This window comes from Macrobrachium rosenbergii, chromosome 4 (assembly GCF_040412425.1).
Source record: "Macrobrachium rosenbergii isolate ZJJX-2024 chromosome 4, ASM4041242v1, whole genome shotgun sequence".
NCBI lineage: Eukaryota > Metazoa > Arthropoda > Malacostraca > Decapoda > Palaemonidae > Macrobrachium > Macrobrachium rosenbergii.
This window is the reverse complement of record NC_089744.1, coordinates 66,256,171-66,278,571: the sequence shown is the minus strand read 5'-3', so window position 1 is coordinate 66,278,571 and position 22,401 is coordinate 66,256,171. Positions and strand designations below refer to the sequence as shown.

Genomic DNA, 22,401 nt, shown 5'->3' with positions numbered 1-22,401 from the left:
ATATTATTCATAGATTTATCATAATACGCCAGCCAAAGTTCCTTTAGCAAGAGTGAAAGTTTGTTTGAATTAGAATCTGAAGGGTTGCCACGACAATTACATGAATATATACGTACAGGCAGTCCTCGTTCATTGGCGGCGTCGGTTATTGGCATTTTGGTTTTAAGGCACTTGGCTAACGACGTCATTCACCAGATTTTCGGCGTTGGCAACCAGTTTATTGGTGCTGATAAGCTGCTTATTGGCGCTCACAGTGTCATAAAAGCCACTTATTACCATAGTTATCAGCGCTTGGGCGGTAACAGAACCCCCTTCATTAACCAGGGAATGCTTGTATTTCATTGTAAATGAAGTTTAAAATGTGATAGATAATGGTGTTTCCAGATATTAATATATATAGGCAGTCCCCGGTTATCAGCGGGGGTTCCATTCTGAGGGTGTGATGATAATCGCAAATCGCCGCTAAGCAAAAATCAGTGATTTTCAGTATTTTTTTCAGTAGTTTCCAGGGCTTATCGGTGCCGAAAAGCGCAGATTTTCAGTTATTGGCGCCTCTGTTAGGTATGTATTAGCACCAATACCCAATTATCAGCACCGATAAGTGGAAATCGCCAATTTTCTGTGCCAAAAATTGCCGATTTTTGTTGCTAGACAAGCGGCATAAAAGCAGATCACTGTTAACCGAGCCCGTTAAGCAGGAACTGCCTTTATACCCTATTTACTTAATTAAATGAATAACAGTCGAATGACTAGCACATTTGAGAGAAAAGAAGCTTCGTTTCCTAAACCAGAAGTTTTGTTTACATTCGTCTGATGCCATTTAGGCTAACTGCTTTGGCTGTCTATCGGTCCCCCCCCCCTTTTTTTTTTTTTTTTACAATATTTGAGATAAAATTTGTGAATAAATTTTTGTTTTTCAATAAACCTCACATTTAGTGACAAATTACAATATGTAATATATATATTGCCAAAATACTCAAAATTGCTTATTAGTCAGTTAACTTTGTCCTTTTATTTTTTCCCTGTAACTCTGGGTGTAGCGTAACCTTAGAATTATTTTTGTTCTTTTCTTTTAAAGATATCAGATGGCCTCCACTTCTCGTCAACTATCTTTTTAAGAAATTGATGACATTCTGTTTGGATCTGATTCAGAATTTGGGTCAGATATTGACAATCCTATGTCAAATGATGATGATTATGATGATAACACTGATGAAGAAGACAAGGATGAAGACGTCCCAGCAACATGCCCATCAACTGTAGCTGATGTAGCAAATTCTTTGTCTTGGAATAAAATTAATTGTAATAACAATAATCCCACTCAGTTAGGTAATGTTTTTGATTACACAAACTCTCATAAGGTAATTAAATTTGGAAACTTAAATCTGTATGATTGTTTCACAAGATTTTTTCCAAAAAAATTTATGAACATGTTGCAAAGGAAACTAATAAGTATTTTAAATCTATGATAGCTATAAAACAACCCTAGCCAAGAAGATCCAGGTACACCAGTGGTCAGATGTAATTGTTGATGATACAAGAGCTGTTGTTGCTATTGAGAGAATGGGTATACTGTACTGTACTTCATAAACCAACAATTGAGAGTTACTTTAGTGAAAGTAGCCTTTCATTTAATACTCCTGGATTCAGAGAAGTGTTGTCTAGGGATAAATATCAGTTGATTAGATCAGCTATTAATTTTAGTGACAATGATCAGAATGATGGAAATGATAGGCTCTCTAAGATCAGGCCAGTATTGATGAAAGCATGATGAAATTTAAAGGTAGGCTATTTTTCAAACAATATTTACCAACAAAGCCTTCAAATAAATGGGCAATAAAGGTATGGTCTATGACAGATGCACATACTGGTTATCTGCTTAAATTTAATCTGTATACTGGGAAGGACTCTGCTCTTCAGCCATCAGAAGGGTTGGGTACTCATGTTGTTCTGTCTTTGTTAGACAGTTATGAAAACGAAGCTCATATTATTTACATGGACAGTTTTTATAACAGTGTGTTCCTTTATGACAAACTACGTCGGAATAAACTTTAGCTTGTGGAACAGTTCAGATGAGTAGGAAGGGTTTGCCAGCTGATATGGAACAAATAACAGTGAAAAAGGGAACTTCACCAGTAACATGGGTAAAAAATGATGGCAAAATGCTTGCTTATTCTTGGCAAAACACAACCAGGGTTAATTTACTGTCTAGTTTTGGAACAGTAAGTACATTAAAGTGAAAATTCATTCAAAAAAGGGTAACAGAGAAATTGACAAACTCTGTGTTCATGCAGAATATAACAAGTATATGGGGGGAGTTGATAAGTTTGATCAACTTTGCTCAACATATCCTTACAAAAGAAAGAGCCAGAAATGACACCAACCCATTTGGCAATTTATAGTTGAAGAAGCATTAGTCAGCTCAAACATATGTTACAATACTCAGAATCCAACTGTTAAGCTTGATAAAAAAAAAAATCTGGGAAATAATTACTAACACTTTGTTAGAAGGGTATAAGGGGAGCAAAACTCAAAGGGGTAGATATTCAAATCCTATGGACTCTAGATTAACTGAAAGGCATTTTCCAACACAGTATGTTGACAAAAACCGCAAGTCCTATTGTACTGTATACTCTATCTTGCCAAAGAATTACTTGAAGAAAGGTAAAGAAGAATGTAAGGGAAAGCAAACAACCTATTTTTTGTGATCAATGTGTTGAAAAGCCACCTCTTTGTAGCATTCCCTGTTTTGAGATATATCATACCTATTAAGTGTATAAAAAACATTGCCAATGTGGAAAATAAATGTGTGAGGCACTGATGAATTAGGTAAAGGATTGTTGGAGAAATTAATAGTCATATAAGGAAAAGAATTTTGTGATTTTTCTTAATTTTTACCTTCTTATCAAATAATTCAAGTCAGAACATGAAAACCCAAGCAAAAATGATGTTAAATTCTGAAAAATAGAATGGTTCTAGAACACATAAAAAATTGTTTCGGTAAATTTTAAGCATTTTAAATTTTTCAGTGAAAATTTACACAATACGTACTGTGAAACGTATGTATTTGCAAATCCACAGCGAAAGGGTTAATAGCCAATAAGGAGCTGTTGTGGTATAGATTCAATCTATCCATGGCAACTCAATTTCAATCCTGCCTAAGAATGTCTTAATGCAGATGCAGGGTTAAGTACAAGTAGGGGTTATGATAACTGCATTGGGCTCTACATATATTCCCCCTTACTGAGTAATACTTTTGAAGAGTTCTAGGATTCAAGACTATGCTTTACTGAAAGCAAATGAGATCATTACCAAGGAGCACCTAACTCCTTGCCAGGTTGTTTCTTAGAAATGTCAAGAATTGGTGATAGATGGTTGAGTAACCTTCTGGTTAGACTTAAGAGGATGTAACCAAACCTAACAGGATAGTTATCTTCTTGGGCTGGGCCCCCTTCAATCACATCTACTTACAGTGTACCTCCTGAATAACATACTCAGGATGCAGTTAACTGTTTTTAGATACTTCTCTGGCTTTCTGACTTGAGTTGACCAAAGCATAGCTGACTCCGATTCCTTTATACTTCCTGATTCCCTTGTGAAGGTCTTGGGGTTGAATTTACAGTTCTCTTTATAGCTGCCAGGGCTAAGAATGCCAGCACTGGGTGCTCTTCCTTAATCTTGATGTCCACCTCAAAACCTACAACACCCTAGAAAGTCTGTGTGTCTCCTATGACTGATTGTCAGTCAACATCAAAGTTCCTTTATGCTGCAATGTCAGCATTCCATAGCTTATCCTGTCTCTCCAGGGTGTCTGTTTCCATACCCAGTATGCCGCTGAGGTCCAATCAGTCTTGGAAAGCATGTCTACCTTTTCATTCAAGCTGAGGCGACCAGCAAAAATGTCAGCCTGAGGAAGACAGCAGATAAAGATAATCTTCCCACATGGATGGTGAATCCTCAGATGGAAAGCCCGTCTCCATAAATGTTGGAGAGCCTGGAGGGATACTGGTCTCAAGGGATACTCATTTCAATTAGTCAATATTGTATCATAACTCACAACAGAAAATACCATGCACTTGATGCAACGTTCTGGTCTGTGATACTGACAGCACTTGAGTAGGTGGAACAAAACTCACTGTGGGGGCCGGCAGGAGGGGGGGTGATTATCAACCCTGGCCCTCTTAACAAATTCCTCCAATTGATTCCTTCTGGATGGAAAAAGTGGAGTTGGTAAGGAGATCAATATGGAAAGATTTTCTGGAATCCCTACGCTTCCACATCACCTATTCACATTTTTTCATACACCCATCCTCAAGGAATCTACAATTTGTATTGGATGCAAAATTCTATTAGTTTTGGGTCCTCAGCCTCAACTTTACCTCAATTTTTTACACACACTTTAGTTCCAACATGTGTCGGCCCCCAAATCATGATTAGTCTCTACTGCTACCTTGGCAATTGGTTGGTCATGGCATTATCAAGGAAAGATCAGTACCAACATCTCTGTAATTTCTTCAGTCTGTCAAACTATGAGATTACAGATGATATAGAGGAGGCTAGACTTGACTCCACTGAAAAGGAAACTTACTTGGGCAGGGTCATCAATACAAGAAGGGAGCTGATTCACCCTCCACAGGTCAGGTTCTATTGTTCTCAGCTTTTATCCAGCAGTTTTGCCATGTCACTCGTAGCTGGTCAAGATCTGGCCAGCCTTGATCAGCCACCCGATGTATGGAGAAACACGCCTCACACCTAATTCATGATTCATACTCCTCACTATTAATTATAGTACACCTCCTGGAAGGTGGCATCCATGACAGAGGATTTCCAGTTCACCTTATTCCCAGGGTCTAACATTCTCTTCTCGCATACACTGACTAATGGCTGAGATGCTCATCTAATAGCCATCAAGGGAACGACTGTTGGTCTCAGCAGAAACAACTTCTACATTCTACCCTTATTACTTCAGTTTAAAGCAACTACCCAACTCTGAGTTACTAGATCCGACAGTTGGATCTAATTCATTCCTCTCTGGACCACCCCCTAAAACACAACCCAACAGCAAGGAGCTAGGAGTTTGGGAGCAAAGTAGGTGGTGATCCTGGTTGAATGAAGAGTAAGACAGTGGGGATATCAAAAAAGAGCTAAAACTAAGTCTCTGGAGCCGAATGCGTTACTCTTTATCACAAAATCCAGGCTAAGGCACGGAGTTCACCGACAAGCCTGGCACGTTTTTCATAATTAAATCAAGGAAAGTTGAGAAGAGGCTTATAAGAAGGTCTGGTCAAGCTCCACAAAATTATCACCAAATCACCACCACAATGTTTCACTGACGGCTCAAGAACTGCCACCCAAAATAACAATGAAGGACTGAAATGCCTTGATATGAACCCAAGTTCAACCCATGCTAAATGAAGACATTAGAAAGGACTGCTCTAAGCCCTCTGTGACTGGAGAAACTGGTAAGTCATATCTTGATCCTAACACAAGTTCAACCCTAGCTGAACGAAGACATTAAAAAGCTGCCCTGTGCCCCTTTGACTGGAGAAACTGGTGCTGCATCCTTGCATCCTGTGAAGCTTACCTCTAAGGATGGTCAAAACCAACTTGTCTGAAGGAAGGTTGTACCCCTAGCTGATTACTCCTAATCATCCTGTCTGTGTTTGGCAATGGCTACTTCCTTGAGCATTAGAGAAAGATACTTGACATTAAAAATACTGCATACACAACCCATCACTTCTGCAAAGATGCAGTCATCCTGGAAGTCATGAAGATCCTTCAACTGGTTTCTTGGGAAAATCCCCCGCCAAAAAAACCTCAATTTTTGAGGGATGTGTGGAATGCTAGGGCAGCCAATATGGAATACCAAAAGTCTCAAAAGGTCCATAAGATTAATAGGGGTCCTCGATGGAGTATGAACTATCAGCCACCAATCTAGAAAAACTGAGGTATGACAAATTACATATGAAGGTGAACATCTGCAAGATGGTGACAATTCTATGTAGGAGTATGCAAAAGATGTGATCAGGGGGGTGGCATAGCAATTCAAAGGCTCAATCCTCAAAATAAAAACTCTCAGTCAGTCCAACAGGTTTAGTGTGAAGATCTATTGCCAAGTTGCTGAAGTCTTCATGATTGTTGAAAGAATGGCATCTAGAGCCACTACTCTCCTTCAAGGAGCAACTATAGATGAAGAGCCACTACTCATCTCTTTCTTGCTTGGTCCACAAATGAAGAATGATCTAAGCTTGAAGTTTTCAATATTCCATGAGGAGAAGGATGGATGTCCATAATGATGGCAACAGTAGAATGAGGCAAGAACCAACTCAAGCCACTTGGATGAGAGTCCAGCAGAGGAATATCCTCAAGTCGTAAAATGGCAACAGGATAAATTGCAGCAGAAAACCTTACCAAAGAACCAAAGGTAAGAGGACACAGTGAAGCTACAAAATCTACATTAAGGTTATAGAAAACAAAGAAAGAAATAATCAATAACAAAGACCAGTACAAAGTTGTCAAACAAAAATAAAAACTCAACCAGCCAACAGGAAAGAGAAAAATGATGAATAGAATAAAAAAACTTCCCAAAAATATCAGAAACAGTAAAAAGGAATTGAAAACAAAGAGAATTTTAATGAATATTCACAGAACCCTGAAAGGAGGACTGAACCATCTTCCAAAGTCATAATAATATGCAAAATACTACAACATTAATTACACCCAAACAAAATAACTAGACAGAAAGCCAATGAAAATTAATTTGGAGAATGAAATGAACGATGAAAAATGATGACGCAATCGTAATACACATAAGTGTATCTTGAGAAGAATAACACCCTGAGGATGTCATCTCTATCAAGCTACAAACAAGCTGGCGCTACTAGGATTTTATTGCAAGGAAATGGGCAATGTATGATTAACTGGGTTTCACCAAAGAAATGGTACAGAGCTGTTAAGCAATTACTGTAACTGATGCAAATCACTGTAAATAACTTTGTCTTATCTTCTACTATATTCCCCAAAAACTTATTTTTGGTAAGCTGAATACAAATTTACAATGCTGTACCTGAAAAGTATATAATGAAAAATTGGCAGCAAGTTCTCAAGTGGTCAACTTAAGCAATTATTAACAGGTAACACGGAAGATAGCACAATGAGCAAACCATGCAAAATATTCACACGTCATAAATACCAAAGTCAACATGAACTATAAAATACAGCAGACCTGGAATTTCCTAAATTTGTCATCTGTTGTTTAGTAATACACTACTGTATTAACCAGTTTTATGAATCAAGTGCACTTCATATCCTTTTTAGTTCTACTTTGTAACCCCTCCTTTCCCTTTATTTATTTATTTATTTATTTAATTATTATTATTTTTATTGCTATTATTATTATTATTATTATTATTATTATTATTATTATTATTATTACTATCTGAAAACTCTTGAACTTTCTTCCTTACCTGACTATCCAATATTTCTAATTTTTCCCTCTTCCTGATCAAACACACATGATATATGATGACTGAACAAATCTCAACTCTTTGATCATTTCAGATTTGTCGGAACCAAGCTAATCCCGCAAGCTCTGTGGAAAACCTACCTAAATGTGAAAATTTGAATGCATTTTCTCATTACATATAAAGTGTATCTAGAGTTGACAGATCTTTGATACAATCATCCAGCAACTTCAGCTGTCACAATGAGAACTAAGAATAACAAAGTTTGTGATTAACTTGGAAGAATGAACATCAATAACCCCATAATGTTCAAAGTGTTACCCTAAAAAGGTTGACTATGTTTTTACTTTTTAAGCTATTGCCAATTTACTTCAGCACATCAATATTCACGAGTAAAAATTTTAAGGAGTTATTTCTTCCCCAAAAAGTGTAATTTAACAAAAATAAAAACCTATACTACCTAAAGGATATGAAGTATTACAGACAGTTGTAGTTGTAATGTAATTTAGCATGAAAAAAGGATTTCAATGACCTTAGCATCTTAAATAGGAAAATTGAGGTTGGAATGTTAATTCGAGCCACTGGAAAAACAAATGCCATATAAAACCAACCAGCACAAAAGCATAACAATTGGACAAACTCATACTTAATTCTAATAACAGGAGTCAAGGACAAAAAGTAAAAATAATAAAAAATCCTTTCCTTCCTTAGAACCCTTAAAAATTAGTGTTTCTTCCTCTGGATGTTTGGTAGTTTATCACATTGTATAATAAAGAATGGCTTATTCAGTGTTGATATGTCTATGTTCTTTTTGCATTATCTGATAACTGTTATCCCAAACTCCTGTCATGTTATGCAAATCTATCCAGAAGGACATACCAAGAACGATGGTCCCTAAAAGTTGGGGACCAAGACTCTGAAGCGAACATAGTCGACGATAATATTTGGGGAGACGGATGCCTCCTATAAAAAAGACAAAAGTATAAAATTCTAAACCTATAATGTTGTATTCACACAGCAATCAACAATAAAAGAACATAAATTATTTAAACTGTAATTACTCTGTGCTAACATTCTGCTCTCTTTTGACTACATTCTACAAAATGTGAAAACTTTTGGAATTTATCAAATAATGAAATAGTAAGTAAGATAATGTTAAAACAATGACAAGATTTAATTTTTCCCCTTTGTCAAAAAATTTTCACCCTAAAAAAAATATTTATGGTTCTTTCAATATATATATGCATGCATATATACATACATACATACAGTGTATACAGTATATATATATATATATATATATATATATATATATATATATATATATATATATATATATATATATATATATATATATATATATATATATATATATATATATATATATATATATATATATATATATATATATATATATATATATATATATATATATATATATATATTTATCACATAACAATTGTTCTGTGCATTAGTAGAATTACTAAAAGGACCTCATTCAAACTGGATGGTATCTAATGGAGTTTTTATTCAAAAAGTTACAAGCTTTCTTGGACAAACAGTCCACATTATCAAGTATCCGTACAATGTGGATAATGTGGACTGTTTGTCCAAGAAAGCTTGTAACTTTTGAATAAAAACTCCATTAGATACCATCCAGTTTGAATCCTTTAGGTAATTTATATATATATATATATATATATATATATATATATATATATATATATATATATATATATATATATATATATATATATATATATATATATATATATATATATATATATAATATATGGTATAGATAAGTAGATAGACAGATAAAGGATATATATATATATATGAATCACAGTGATGTGACAGAAAAAATTTATATATATATATGAATATATATAAAAAATATATATATATATATATATATATATATATATATATATATATATATATATATATATATATATATATATATATATATATATATATATATATATATATATATATATAACATGCACTATCAAGAATATCTCACACACTTCCTTCACAAAAATTTGTACATAAATTGCAAAGATTGACTCAAATGACAAACTAACCAACATTACATATGGACCAATGAATTACAATAAACAGGTTTTGACGTAGGAGAAACCTATTTTTGGTAGTCACTGTTGAGTCCCCAAGGAGTTACCTTCCATGGTCTACCAGAGCTCCATGGTGACCAAACTAATATCAAAGAATTCTCTTCTAGTTGGTCTTTTGGCCAGGTATTGTGTAGTAATGATTAACATTATAACACATGATGGAGTATATAATGGACTCAAAGATAAGAGGGCACTTTCCCTTATCCTCAGCAAGCTGAACCCAGTTTTTCCGTCAAAATAACCTGCAAGAAAGAGAAGTGACTATTGCGCATGCTCATCCGCCCTCTTGTTTACAACCGGGCTGTTAAAAGACCAAGGAGCCATTACTCTCTGTTGGTCAATGCAGGTTGATCCCTTGCCCAAATCCCATGCCTTTTTGTCAGGGTAGTGGGAGGGTTCTGAGGACTCAACAGCGACTACCAAAAACAGGTTTTTCCTACGTCAAAACCTGTTTTTTGATAGTGTAGTCGCTGTTTCGTCCTCAAGGAGCTTTACAAAGATATTGACAGGTGATGAAAAAGGCTTAAGCTCTCGCTTTTTAAACCCAACACCCCAAAGGAAATAACATTTCCGGTCCAAGGTCAAGCCACAGATTTCAAATCCCATTCTTTATTCCAAATACTCTTCAGGTTTTGATAACAAGGAACAAGAAACTGTACACGAACTTACGTTTTAGGATGTAGTTCTACAGTGGCTTACCTAAGCATGCTGGGTTTGGTTGTAGCACTGTCACCCATCTCCCAGCGATAGTTAGCATACTCACCGTCAATATGACCCCTGGTTTTCTACCGCAGCACCTAGGGGTCAAGACTAACTATGCCACCTACTGATACACAGTGTAGTCGAATTTGTTCAAACACGTGGCAATGATTTAACTGATGACCACCCTGTACATTTGGAGACTTCTTCGAAAGAGACATTTCTGAAGAAGGCCAAAGATGTACTTACTTTCCTAACATCATGTAACCTATGGAAAGAGTGTGGATTTCCATTTTTAATGAGAAAACACTACAATCATTCTCAGTCTTTGTAGGGCAAGTGGTCAGTTTGTGCTAGGGTGTAGGAAAATAGGACCTTCTGGGGTGTTTGAATTGGGCATAATGTCTTGTATGCTAAATTGAATTTTCTTATAAGAATGGATTTCCTTTTTAAAGGATCCATATTCTTGGCCAGGAACGATGGGCCTGGGGACAATAATAATTGATGGTCAGCTATTTGCGTGATGCATCGTCCCCATCTAAGAGAGCCCAGTTCACTAATACTGTATGAGCTCCTGATGCTAATGCAATCAAGATCACCTTTTGTAGCCTGTGCGCTGTGGTTGTATTGGGTCCACTGAATTGAGGGGTTGATAGAAGTCTAAGCACCTTGTTCAGGGACCAAGTAATTGGAAGCCTTTTGGGAGTGGGCCTTTGTAAAGCAAAAAACTGCAGAAATGATGTGACAACTTCTATACTGGAGTCAATCCCAAATCCATAAAGCAAGGGTTCCATTAATGCAGCCTTGTATGCCATGACTGTTGTAACTACAAGTTTTCTTCAAAAGGGTATATAAGAAAAATAAAGTTTTCTATAGAAATCTCAACTGGACTCTCAGTATGGATATAATCTAACCATATCTTCCATATGGACTGGTAATGCTGGATAGATGTGGGTAATTTTTGCACTAGGTACCTAGCAATGTTGAGTGAATAATTATCACGATAGATATTTTTTAAAAATCTATATGTGAAGGTCTTGGCTTAGAAAGGTGAGACTTTCTCTCCTACTGTCTGGGATAGAACAGCGGATGACAGTGGAATTGATCTTTTTGTCCATTGTTGAGGTAATAGGAACCAATGCCTGTTTGGCCAATCTGGGGCTATTAAGTACTCTATTCCTATGAAGGTTAGAAGTTTCCTCACAACCTTTGAAATCTGGGACAATGGAGGAAAAATTATCATCCTCCCCTTGTTCCAGTCTTAAGGAAGGCATCTCTTGCTGTTGCTTGACTGTCCAGGTTTGGAGACACATACATTAGGAGTTTGTGATTCTAGTATGTGGCGAACAGGTCCACTTCCGGTTGTGGAAGCATGTTGGCTATTATTTGAAAAGAGTGGTTGTCCAACATCCACTCTGTTGAGGCTGTTGTTTTCCTTGATAGAGTGTCTGCTATTACAATGAGACCCCCTGTGAGGTGAACTGCAGACATGTGCCACTTCCTTGCTTGTGCCATCCAAAGGATGTTAGCCATCCTTTACCGTATTGAGAGGAGGTGAATGTGATCCAGACCTCTTGATGCAGGATATTGTGGTTATGTTCTCTCTCTTCTGGAGGTTTGAGTTTTTTGAGAGACAAAAAGACAGCCATCAGCTCCAGGAAATTAATATAACAATTCCTGAGTAGCTGATCACCTCCCTGCCACCTGACAATCCTCCCAATGTCCTCCCAACCTGTCAATGAGGCATCTGTGAGTTTGTCACTCATACAGATGGAGGAGTCAGGGTGACCTGTTCACCAGAGATTCCTTCCAAATCTAAGGCCAAAGTATCTCCCCAACTCTTTTAATCCTTTGATGAGGTCTGTCTCACATCCTTTTTCTTGCATGCGACAGCCAGAATTTGTTCACATTTTTAGTTGCAATCTATGTATTGGATCTATTACTGATGAGAACTGCAGCAGGCCCATCATACATTCTGATTGCCATCTGGAAACTCTGGGCTGTGCAAGGAACTTTTTGAGGACTTGCCTTATTCTGTTTTGAGTATGATGGGGAGAGACAACAGGCCCTGAAGAGTATCCAAACACAGTCCCAGCCACTGAAAGTGTCTACTGGACATGACGGAGGATGTTTTCAAATTTATAATAAAACCTTTTGATTGTATTGTAGTCTGTTGACCATTGCTCTTAGGTTTTTCAAGCACTCTTTCTTGTGGGCCCCCAGATCTTTTTGTTTGAGTTCTTGAACGAACACCGTTACTAGTTTTGAAAAATATTCTTTAGGCAATGTTCAGCCCAAAGGACATGACTTTGAATCTGTACGTATCTTTCCCTATTTGGAACCTTAGGAAGGGGCGGAAAGGAACGGGTATAGGGATGTGCCAGTGTGCATCTTTCAGATCCATAGAAACTGCCCGAGTCCCTTTTTTGATTCAATGTACTTAGGCAACGGTAATTATCCAAAACTTTCGGCAAACAATGTGCTTGTTCAATGTTGATAGGTTGAGGATCACTCTTCTTTTGGGTGAGTCCCTTTTGAGGTCACTGAGGAGACATACTTGGTGGCAAATATACGCAGGTTTCTGTCCCCCACAGGGAAAACTTCCATTGTCTGTGATGTCATCGAAGCTGACCCCCAACCAATATAGTTCCTCTTGGTATCTGCCTCCTCCTCTGCCTTCACCTTTGATAGACATTCCAGGTGTTGTTTTTCCTTTTTCCCCTTTTAGAAGGTTTTTGGACCTTGTGAAAAAGGATGGCCTTGAAGTTGTTGTTGTCCCTTTGTTTTAGAGAATTGTCTCTTCTGACCACCTACCTGATTTTTGAGGAAAAATTTTTGGGATTGACTGAAAGCTTATATGATTTCTGATCAAAGTGAGCCTTTTTTGGGATTGGGTAAAAGGAAATTTTGGGTTCTTTGTTTCCTGAATTCCTCTTTTCCCAGAAGAGTGTACACTGTACAATTCTGTTGGTGGGCATGCTCAATGAGTTGAGCCACAACAGATTCCTCAAACAGGTCCTTACAGAAGGGGTTAGAGTGTAATAATGCAGTGACATTGGAGAGTGATTTGATGGAGCTCTCCAATGCTTCCATTCGCAATTTTATGTGCCATTCCAGGAAGTCAAAAGAGTGCTTTCTATCGGGTTCTCTTAAGACTTTTGGCCTCAACAGCAAAAATTATCCTGGGATGTTCTGGAAGCCTTAAGATGCCAACTTCCAGCAAGGTGGTAGAGGTTATAATGCTAAGGAGTTGGAGCCTAGCATAAAATTCTGACGAGGCTACTTGGTGAGCAGCTTGGGTCTTATTCAAAAAAGGAAGTAGAGATCCATTTAATGCTATAGGAACAGGTGCGAAAACCATTTCTTTTAGTGGTTTCTCCAAGTCTGGTGAGGATGGTACCTGGTGCCATTCTGTATTAAGGAATGCTACAGTTTGTAAATTCTACATTTACAACTTCGATCATAGTTTTTCTCTCATTAATTATCGACTTGCCACTGGGAGAGAAAGTGCACATTATGGCATCTTGCCAAGGATTATCAGTATCATCAAGGGTGAGTATTGGAGCCCCTATTATGTTTTGATCTGAAGTTCTGTATTCCAAAATGACCCATTGTTGTTTCTAATCAGAATTCTAAAATCAGACATTGTTTGGGCGGCATTTGTATCTACACTCACGTTTCGGTTACAAGATGATGTACTTTTACACTTTGGTGCGTACATGACTGACTGACTTTGTTTTTCAGAATCATGCTTCATGTCCCTTATATATTGCCGTTCTGTGGCAAGGGCATCTTTGATGGTACTCAATTTCCTTATGGAATTGACCAAATGGCGCAAACTGTGTATCCCTTTTGGGGGAACTTGCTGCAAACTGTGTATCCTTTTTGGGGGAGCTTGCTACAAACTGTGTATCCCTTTAGGGGTACAGGTCAATAAAAACTCAATTTCCTTACACAACCGATCAATGCTGCAAACTGTGTATCCCTTTTGGGGGAGCTTGCTGCAAACTGTGTATCCCTTTTGGGGATAGGGAGCTTACAGAACTGATAAAATGCTGCAAACTGTGTATCCCTATTTTGGGGGAGCTTGCCATAAACAGTGTATCCCTTTTGTGGGAGCTTGCCATAAACTGTGTATCCCTTTTGGGGGAGCTTGTGCAATCTAACTGAGCTTCAGCAACTAAACTGTAACTGCCTGTTAATCAAGGGGCAGAAAAAGTAGACATTTCAGTCTGAGTTAGGTGGATCCCATTATCCCTTTTGGGAGAAAGATCCTATTCAAAAGATCCTATTCAGCAATGATAGCTGCATGGGGAATAGAATTCCTTGCTGCCAGGAGCATACTACAGATCCCGCCCAAATCTGGCAACCAAGCAAATTTTCCTTGTTTTTTACACGGACTATGCTCATGGCAGGTGATATGAGCCGTACCCACTGACAAAAAGTGAACCAAGCAATTTGCTAAGGAACACTTGAACTGAGGATCCTGCCTAATGGCAGCCCTGTAGTGATATAAAGCAAGTTGTTATTAGAAGCTAGTTAGTATTAATTGTTTTTAAATGAGGGACACTTCTGTAGTTCCTCATATGGTTTCCGTAATCATATTACAGGTTAATTTGATTACTATTGTGCAGTTTTAATACATTTAATTAAATATCTATGTTAAACCTTCTAAGGTTTAGGTTAGTTTTCATACCTGTACATGGCTGTATTACTTACACATTGTTAGTCGTTTTGCAATGGCCAAGTGACATTTTTAATTCCAATTGTCATGCTATTCAGACTAACTGCTATGAACTAATTTGTTTGACTAACCCAAACTACTGTTTTATAAATAGCTTAGGGTAATGATTCTAGTATAATCTACGTTAAGCTAAGAATAGAGGATTTCTTAGAAGGTTCTTGCTTAACCTATTCTGGGCTTATTTACAACTTAAAAGATATAAAACTTTACAGAAAATAATTTTCTTCAATGTTTTTCTGTTTTATGTGGCCAAGACTACCTTTTCATCTGATATTTGGCCATCGCTGTTTTACGCTAATAGTAGGATATTCCTTATAAGGGGGTTCCTACTTAATATGGTTAGGCTACTGCCTGTTCTAGATTTATATCACCTTTAAGGATATAGGCTACACATGACCCTACTAGCATGTAACCTTACAGATATGCTACCAAGTCATAACAAACTAGGTTATTTTATTTAGGCTAGGATACTGTTTATGTATAATCCTAGGCTTATTTGTTCTTTCTTAACCTAGTATAGGGTACTGCCTAATCCATATTATTATAAAAACAGAAAACTTACTAATATGTAACCTTATTATTCAACTATTTGTCTAACCCAGTTTCTTGTTTATATCCAATCCTAGGCTATTTGGTTTACTATATAAAACAGTAATCACTAATGTGTAACCTTATAACCAGGTTATCACTTAGGAAGAACTAAGTAGTATTAGAATTACCATAACGTATTCTAATCTAGGATATTGCCTAATCCAGCCTAATCTGGATTATTTAATTCACACTTAAGTGTATGGGCTACATAAACAAAACACAATTAGCCTACCTTAGTATGTAGACTTAAGGCTAGGTTACCATCTCATCCAGCACAGATTACGATTTCATCAGGTCCTAATTACATGGTCTAGGCTAACAATTTAGTCCAAAAATGGGATGTTTCATGAAAAGTTACCACTTAACTTGATATAAGGTAATGCCTGGGCTAGTCCTGGATTATTTAGCTCATGTTTAAGTGCACAGGCTTATATAAAAGGGGAAAACATTTTTACTAATATGCAGCCTCACTGTTAGGCTATCGATTTACTTTGCCCAGGTATTATTGTTATCTGATCCTAGGGTCCTCGGTCTAAGCTAGGCCACTTAGGATATGTAATCCAAGGATGTACATAGGCTACAGACATCCATTATTAATCTAGTCTGAATTATTCTCACTTACTGCCTAGATTATTATAGACACTGTATAATCTGAAAGGATTTTCCATAATAATAAGTTGTGGAACATTTCTTTTAGTTAAAACATTTAGTTGGAATTTAAAACAATTTTCGTTTTACGAAACTTGGTAGCAATCAACGCTTTACAAAGCTAGGTAGGCTAGCAATGAACGAGCCGGGTTCCGGCTTTAACACACAAATTATATAAATTCCAGAAGTTTAAAACTAAAACTTTTAACTGTTAGTTAATATTGAGCACTTATCTTGCCATTTTTGATGTTTCCATAATCCTCAATACTAAACCGGAGAAAAAAGTAGAATTTTTTCGGAGCGCTGGTAACGACGTGAACCGTTCACTTTAGACCAAACAGAGGGTAATGGCTCCTTGGTCTTTTAACAGCCCGGTTGTAAACAAGAGGGCGGATGCGCATGCACGATAGTCACTTCTCTTTCTTGCAGGTTATTTTGACGTTGGAAAAACCGAGTTCAGCTTCACTGAAGATAAGGGAAAGTGCCCTCTTATCTTTGAGTCCATTATATGCTCCATCATGTGTTATAATGTTAAGCATTACGACACAATACCTGGCCAAAGGACCAACTAGAAGAGAATTCTTTGATATTAGTTTGGTCACCATGGAGCTCTGGTAGACCATGGAAGATAATTCCTTGAGGATGAAACAGCGACTAAGCTATAAAAAAAAATATACTAAGTACAAAATTTAGCCATACTGCTACTGGAAGAAATACACATTCCTCAAACTAACAGATTCACAAAGTACAGAAAGAAATATGACAAACCAAAGCTTCCATTTTTTACTATATCTTTATAAACAACCAGTCATGAAAAAAGAATTTTGACAAAGGAAAAATCTATTTCTGGGGAGAGACCTGTGTCACCCGGTGAAATAACCTTTCAGCACTTATTTCTAGGTAAAGCTATTGCTAAATATACCAGAGAAAAGCTAAAAGCTAAGCCGGAGTTACTACCCCGAGTGCGAGCTCCATGAAATGGAGTCGTGTATGAGAGAGGGTGAGATTGTCACAATCACAGGCCTCCGCCCTGTAAACATTCCCAGGCCTCCGCCCTGTAAACATTCCCAATGTCAAAAGTCCCACCGAGTGAGGTGCCGTTACAAACCCCCACACCACTCACGGACTGTAAACAAACCGGCGTCACCCACATTCCATGTTAGCACCCCCATCCTGGAATGGTATTTTATCGGGGGGGGGGAAAAAGAAAGGAACCATGGGTGGGTCACCAGGTGACACAGGTCTCTCCCCAGAAATAGATTTTTCCTTTGTCAAAATCCTTTTTCTGGGTTTTCCGACCTGTCACCCGGTGAAATAATAACAGAGAAATCAAAATACCATCCTGAAACAAAAAGGGAAACTTGTAGAGGAAAGTAATAAAACTAGAAGTCCACAAGAGTTTTAATTATCCCGGTAGCAAGATGTGGTATTTAGATATAAAGATACTTAAATTTAATGTAATATTAAAGTGTACATAAATATAAAACCATCCTTAGATTAATGAGTACATAAATGTGAAAAATAGGTACTAAACATTATACTTAAGACTAAGGTGGGGAACTATGTCCCACAAGAGAAAAGAACACACAGCATATCTAAATTAAACACATTAGACAAGACAAAACTATGACATGGTCAGGAGACAGGCTGTGAAGCATGCCTGACCTGGAGGTGACCGAAGGGGGAATAAATGAGGCAGGTAGGAGGGAGGAGAGTGACCTGAGTACTAGAAAGAATTAAACGGAGGGGGGAACGATGTTCCCTGCCGCCACTGTAGTGAACTTCAGAGCTTCTAGTGATTTCAGATAGTGGCGTTTAAAAACTAAGGGAGACTTCCACCCCGTATATTTTGAAAGATCCTCAAAATTCATATAATGGAAATAGTTAGTGGAGGTGGCCACTGCCCTAATGTCATGTACTTTTGGAACTGAATCTGGGTTTGCATGTTTAATGAAATACAAGATCTGTTGCCTAATGGCTTTCATAGAGATAGTTCCTCCCCCTTCCCTTACAAACAGAGGCCCGGAAGTTATCTGTGAGGTCCTGTCTAAATAGGCTTTCAAGGTAAAGACTGGGCATAAAGACAGGTCTTGTGGGAGGGGGGATGGCCTTCCAGGGAGACCACCTATCTCGAGGATCTTCATTCTTAGCTAGGAACTTAGGGTGAGGAGCTAGCAACACTTCACCTGATGGAAGGAAATCAATATGGTTGGGTTCTCTAGACAGGGCAGACAGTTCAGAAATTCTAGCACCTGAAGCTAAACTAATAAAAAATAAGGTCTTCCTCAATAAGTTAGTGAAAGAACAATCCTGATTATCTATTTCTGAGGCTAATTTAAGAACATCATTTAAGAACCAGGAAACCGTATGTGGGCGGGTTACTGGTCTTAAACGAGCACAGGCTTTAGGGATTGACGAAAAATAAGAGTCTGTTAAGTTAATCTTAAACCCGTGCAAAAATATCTTTTTCAAAGCTGATTTTGCTGTAGTAATAGTACTTGAGGCCAGACCTTTCTCAAATAATGACCTACAAAATGAAATTGCTAAATTAGTGGTCATTACAGTTGCTTCAGATTCTTTTAAGAAGAGTGCTAATTTCTTTACTGCTGAGTCATATTGTCTGAGAGTGGATTCCCTTTTGTCTGATTCTAGGAACAAAGTGTTAATAGGATCAATATTAGCATCCTTCTGAGCTGCAAACTTCATGAAATCCACAAAGCCAGGGAATTCTGAATTCTTGAGGAAGCTGACACAGTCTGAGAGTTTGTACTATTTGCGTCAGTTTTGGGTTGGGAATTTGCAAGCACTGAAGCTTCAGCTCTAGAAGAAGTGGAAACCAGTTGCTCTTCAGCCAGTTGGGAGCCACTAGGGCTATCTGACCCTTGAATGTCCTGAGCTTGTGAAGGACTTTCAGTAACAGGTTTACTGGGGGAAAGAGGTAGATCCTTTTCCACTTGTTCCAATCTATGGACATTGCATCTGTGGAGTGAGCTAGAGGGTCCAGGTTGGGAGCAACATAACAAGGTAGTTTGTGGTTGCATTCTGTTGCAAAGAGATCTACTTCGAGACCCGGAACTTGATTGCAAATCCATCTGAATGAAGTTTTGTCCAGGGACCATTCCGACTCCAGCGGAGTTGTCCTGGATAGGGAATCTGCAATGACATTCCGGACCCCTGCAAGATGGGTAGCAGACAGATGCCACCGGTGTTTGTTTGCTAGAGAGAATATTGCTATCATAACCTGGTTGATCCGATTCGATTTGGAACCTCCCCTGTTTATACAATGTACTACTACTGCGCTGTCCAGAACCAATCTTATATGAATCAGATTGTTCGGACGCAGTTTCTTCAGGGTTAGAAAGACTGCCATAGCTTCCAGGACATTGATATGGAACTGGCGGAACATGGTGGACCAAGTCCCCTGTACCTTCTTGTGTTGAGAGTATCCTCCCCACCCGCTTAGGGAAGCGTCGGTGTGAATTACTAATGACGGAGGAGGAAACTGAAGAGGTACTGACTTCGATAAGCTCTTGACGGTTGTCCAAGGCCGGAGTCTCTTTTTCAAAATCGGCGGAATCAGATACTTTGTCTCTGAACCTGACATTGGCTCGGCTCCGCCATACCCTGAAACCTGACATTGGCTCGGCTCCGCCATACCCTGTTTATGTCTTTCAGTTTGGATTTCAAAAGAAGATCCGTCACTGAAGCAAACTGAAGAGAGCCTAAGACTCTTTCTTGGGTACGATGGGAAGCTTTCTTGTTCTTGAGGAACTGTCTGGTTGCCTTTGCTATTTCTCTCCGTTTGGCCGGCGGAAGAGATAGTTTGTGTGCACACAGGTCCCACTGGATCCCTAACCATTGAAAGCGACTCTTCGGAACTAGGCGGGATTTCTCCTGTTTATTTGAAAGCCCAGTGATTCCAGAAAGCCGATTACTATGGCTGTTGCTTTCCGGCATTCGTTGGCGTTGGATGCCCAAACAATCCAATCGTCAGGTATGCGGCTAGCATGATCCCCTGAGACCGGAGTTGCTGAACTACCGTATCTGCCAGTTTGGTGAAGATTCTGGGGGCTATATTGAGACCGAATGGCGTGACCCTGAACGAGTATGCTTGATTTCCTAGTCTGAACCCCAGATAAGGAGAGAACCTTCTCGCAATCGGGATGTGATAATAGGCGTCTGAAAGATCTATAGAGGTGGTTACGGCTCCACAGGGCAGTAGGGTCCGAACCTGCGAGATTGTAAGCATTCGAAACTTGTCGCATTGAATGTAGGAATTTAGACGAGACAAGTCTAGAATTACTCTTCGCTGACTGGAACCTTTCTTTGGAACACTGAACAGTCTGCCTTGAAATTTCAGATGCCTCGCTTTCTTTATTGCCCTCTTTAATAATAGATCTTTCACAAAGTCCTTCAGAGCCTTGGGCGGTGATTGATGGAACCTGACTGGGGGGGTAGGACCTCTGCACCAACTCCACCCCAGTCCTTTGGAGACTATGCTCTGGGCCCAGGGACTGAAGCTCCACTGGTCCCGAAAATGATATAACCTCCCGCCTACCTGAGATATCTCACTGGGTGGGAGAGGGTCTGCCTCCCCTGGAGCCTCTGCCTCCCCTTCCTCTGGAGGAGGAGCAGGGTGTTCCTCTACCATGGAAGTATCCTCTAGCTCTCGTTCCCCTTGCATTCTGAATTGACCAAAATGCACCCTGGCTTTCATAAGAAGCGTTGAAAGCTGGGGAGGAGACATATGAAGGAGCAGTGAGAGGTTGATGGGCTGGTTGGACCAGCACATACTGAGGTTGAGGTTGGGACTGAGAGGTTGAGGGATGACCAGGGACGGGAACCTGGACAGCCTGCAAGACAGTCTGAGTCGGGAGCCGTTTAAATTTCTTGAACTTCTTCCCGGGCTTGGGGTGAGTTCCGGCGGGCTCAGACTGCTTTCTCTTAGAGGATAAGCCCCAACGAGAGCGGAGACTCTGATTGGCCCTAGTTGCCTCAGCTAGGACCGCATCAACCTCTTCCTGGGGAAGAGATTAGCTCCCAGATGGAGCTTTTCATGAGCCTGTTAGGCTCATGACGGATGGTGGCTGCCGAAAGATGTGTTTTCGGCAGTTCAACCGGGCCTTAATGAAGTCATACAGGTCCTGCTGAAAACTCGCTAAGAGAGATTTCGTCAACACCTGAAATAGAGCGTCTTCGCTATATACCACTGACGTTGCCTCTGCTAAAGTCAGAGAGTTTAAGGACCTACTAAGTCTGTCCTTAAACTCAGCTTCAGCCTTCAGAAGCGACTCCAGGATCTTAGGGAGTTGTTCGCTGAAGAGGTTAGAAGCGCAGTCAGGGTCCAGTCGAGTAACCGTGAAGGTGTCCAGGGCTCCTACCCAAAACTGAGAATCTCCGGGTAAGACAAGAGAGGTGGGATCTGTCTCCGGAGATGGGGAAGGGGCTTACCCTCCATGCAATCCTGGTTAGTGAGGAAGCCACTTTAGAGGTGCAAGGGGTGGGAAGAACTTCTCCCAGAGAGAACATCGTAAAAGCACCCTTGGCTGGAGTGAGTTTGGTGTTCTCCGCCTGCCACTCCGACAAAGTCCGTAGTAGGGCCAACTGGGCCTGGTCCCTCGGGAAGATGACAGTTTCCTTGGGGACCTTATCGGACCGAACCCATGCCTCCTCGGTGAGCCTAGCAAAACCTGCATAAGGTGATTGCAGGTTAGGAGGGAAGAATTCTAATTCCTCCAGCCTCACGGGTGCCTAGGCCCTCGATAGTAAGGGTACCCTCATGCTGGGAGCAAAAGGGTCAGGCGCCAGGGGTTTCCTTTATCAAAGGGAGGGAGGCTGGAGGTGTCCGGGACGGAGAAAGATCTGTTGGCCGCTCCGCCACTCATGAATCCAGAGATTAAAGTCCCTTGAGACTTAACCTCTTGTGATAAGGAGAGCACGGAAGCATTTGAGGAAGACAGTTGGCTCGAGAGTTGCGACAGCTTGTCGTCAACTCTTTTGTCGAACTTCTTCATAAGAAGCTCGGCAAATGCTTCAGCATCAAAGGAAGGAGGAGGGGGAACCTCTTTACTTTGTTTAGGCCGTGCTCCCTTCCCAGAAGTAGAGGCCTTGCTCGTAGATG

The 22,401-nt window shown here is 39.3% G+C and overlaps 1 protein-coding gene across 6 annotated transcripts in view; it reads right to left on the bottom strand.

Annotated features, from left to right (window-relative positions):
* Nucleotides 1–22,401, bottom strand: part of LOC136835440 (BCAS3 microtubule associated cell migration factor-like) — a 349,957-nt gene that overhangs the window by 39,290 nt on the left and 288,266 nt on the right. For 3 of the 6 annotated variants that reach the window (XM_067099000.1, XM_067099005.1, XM_067098986.1), the window contains exon 16: nt 8,343–8,426. The exons of the other annotated variants lie outside the window; for them this stretch is intronic. In XM_067099000.1, coding sequence (XP_066955101.1) covers nt 8,343–8,426 — 84 coding nt within the window. The remainder of the gene's footprint in view (nt 1–8,342; nt 8,427–22,401) is intronic. 6 annotated transcript variants of the gene reach the window in all.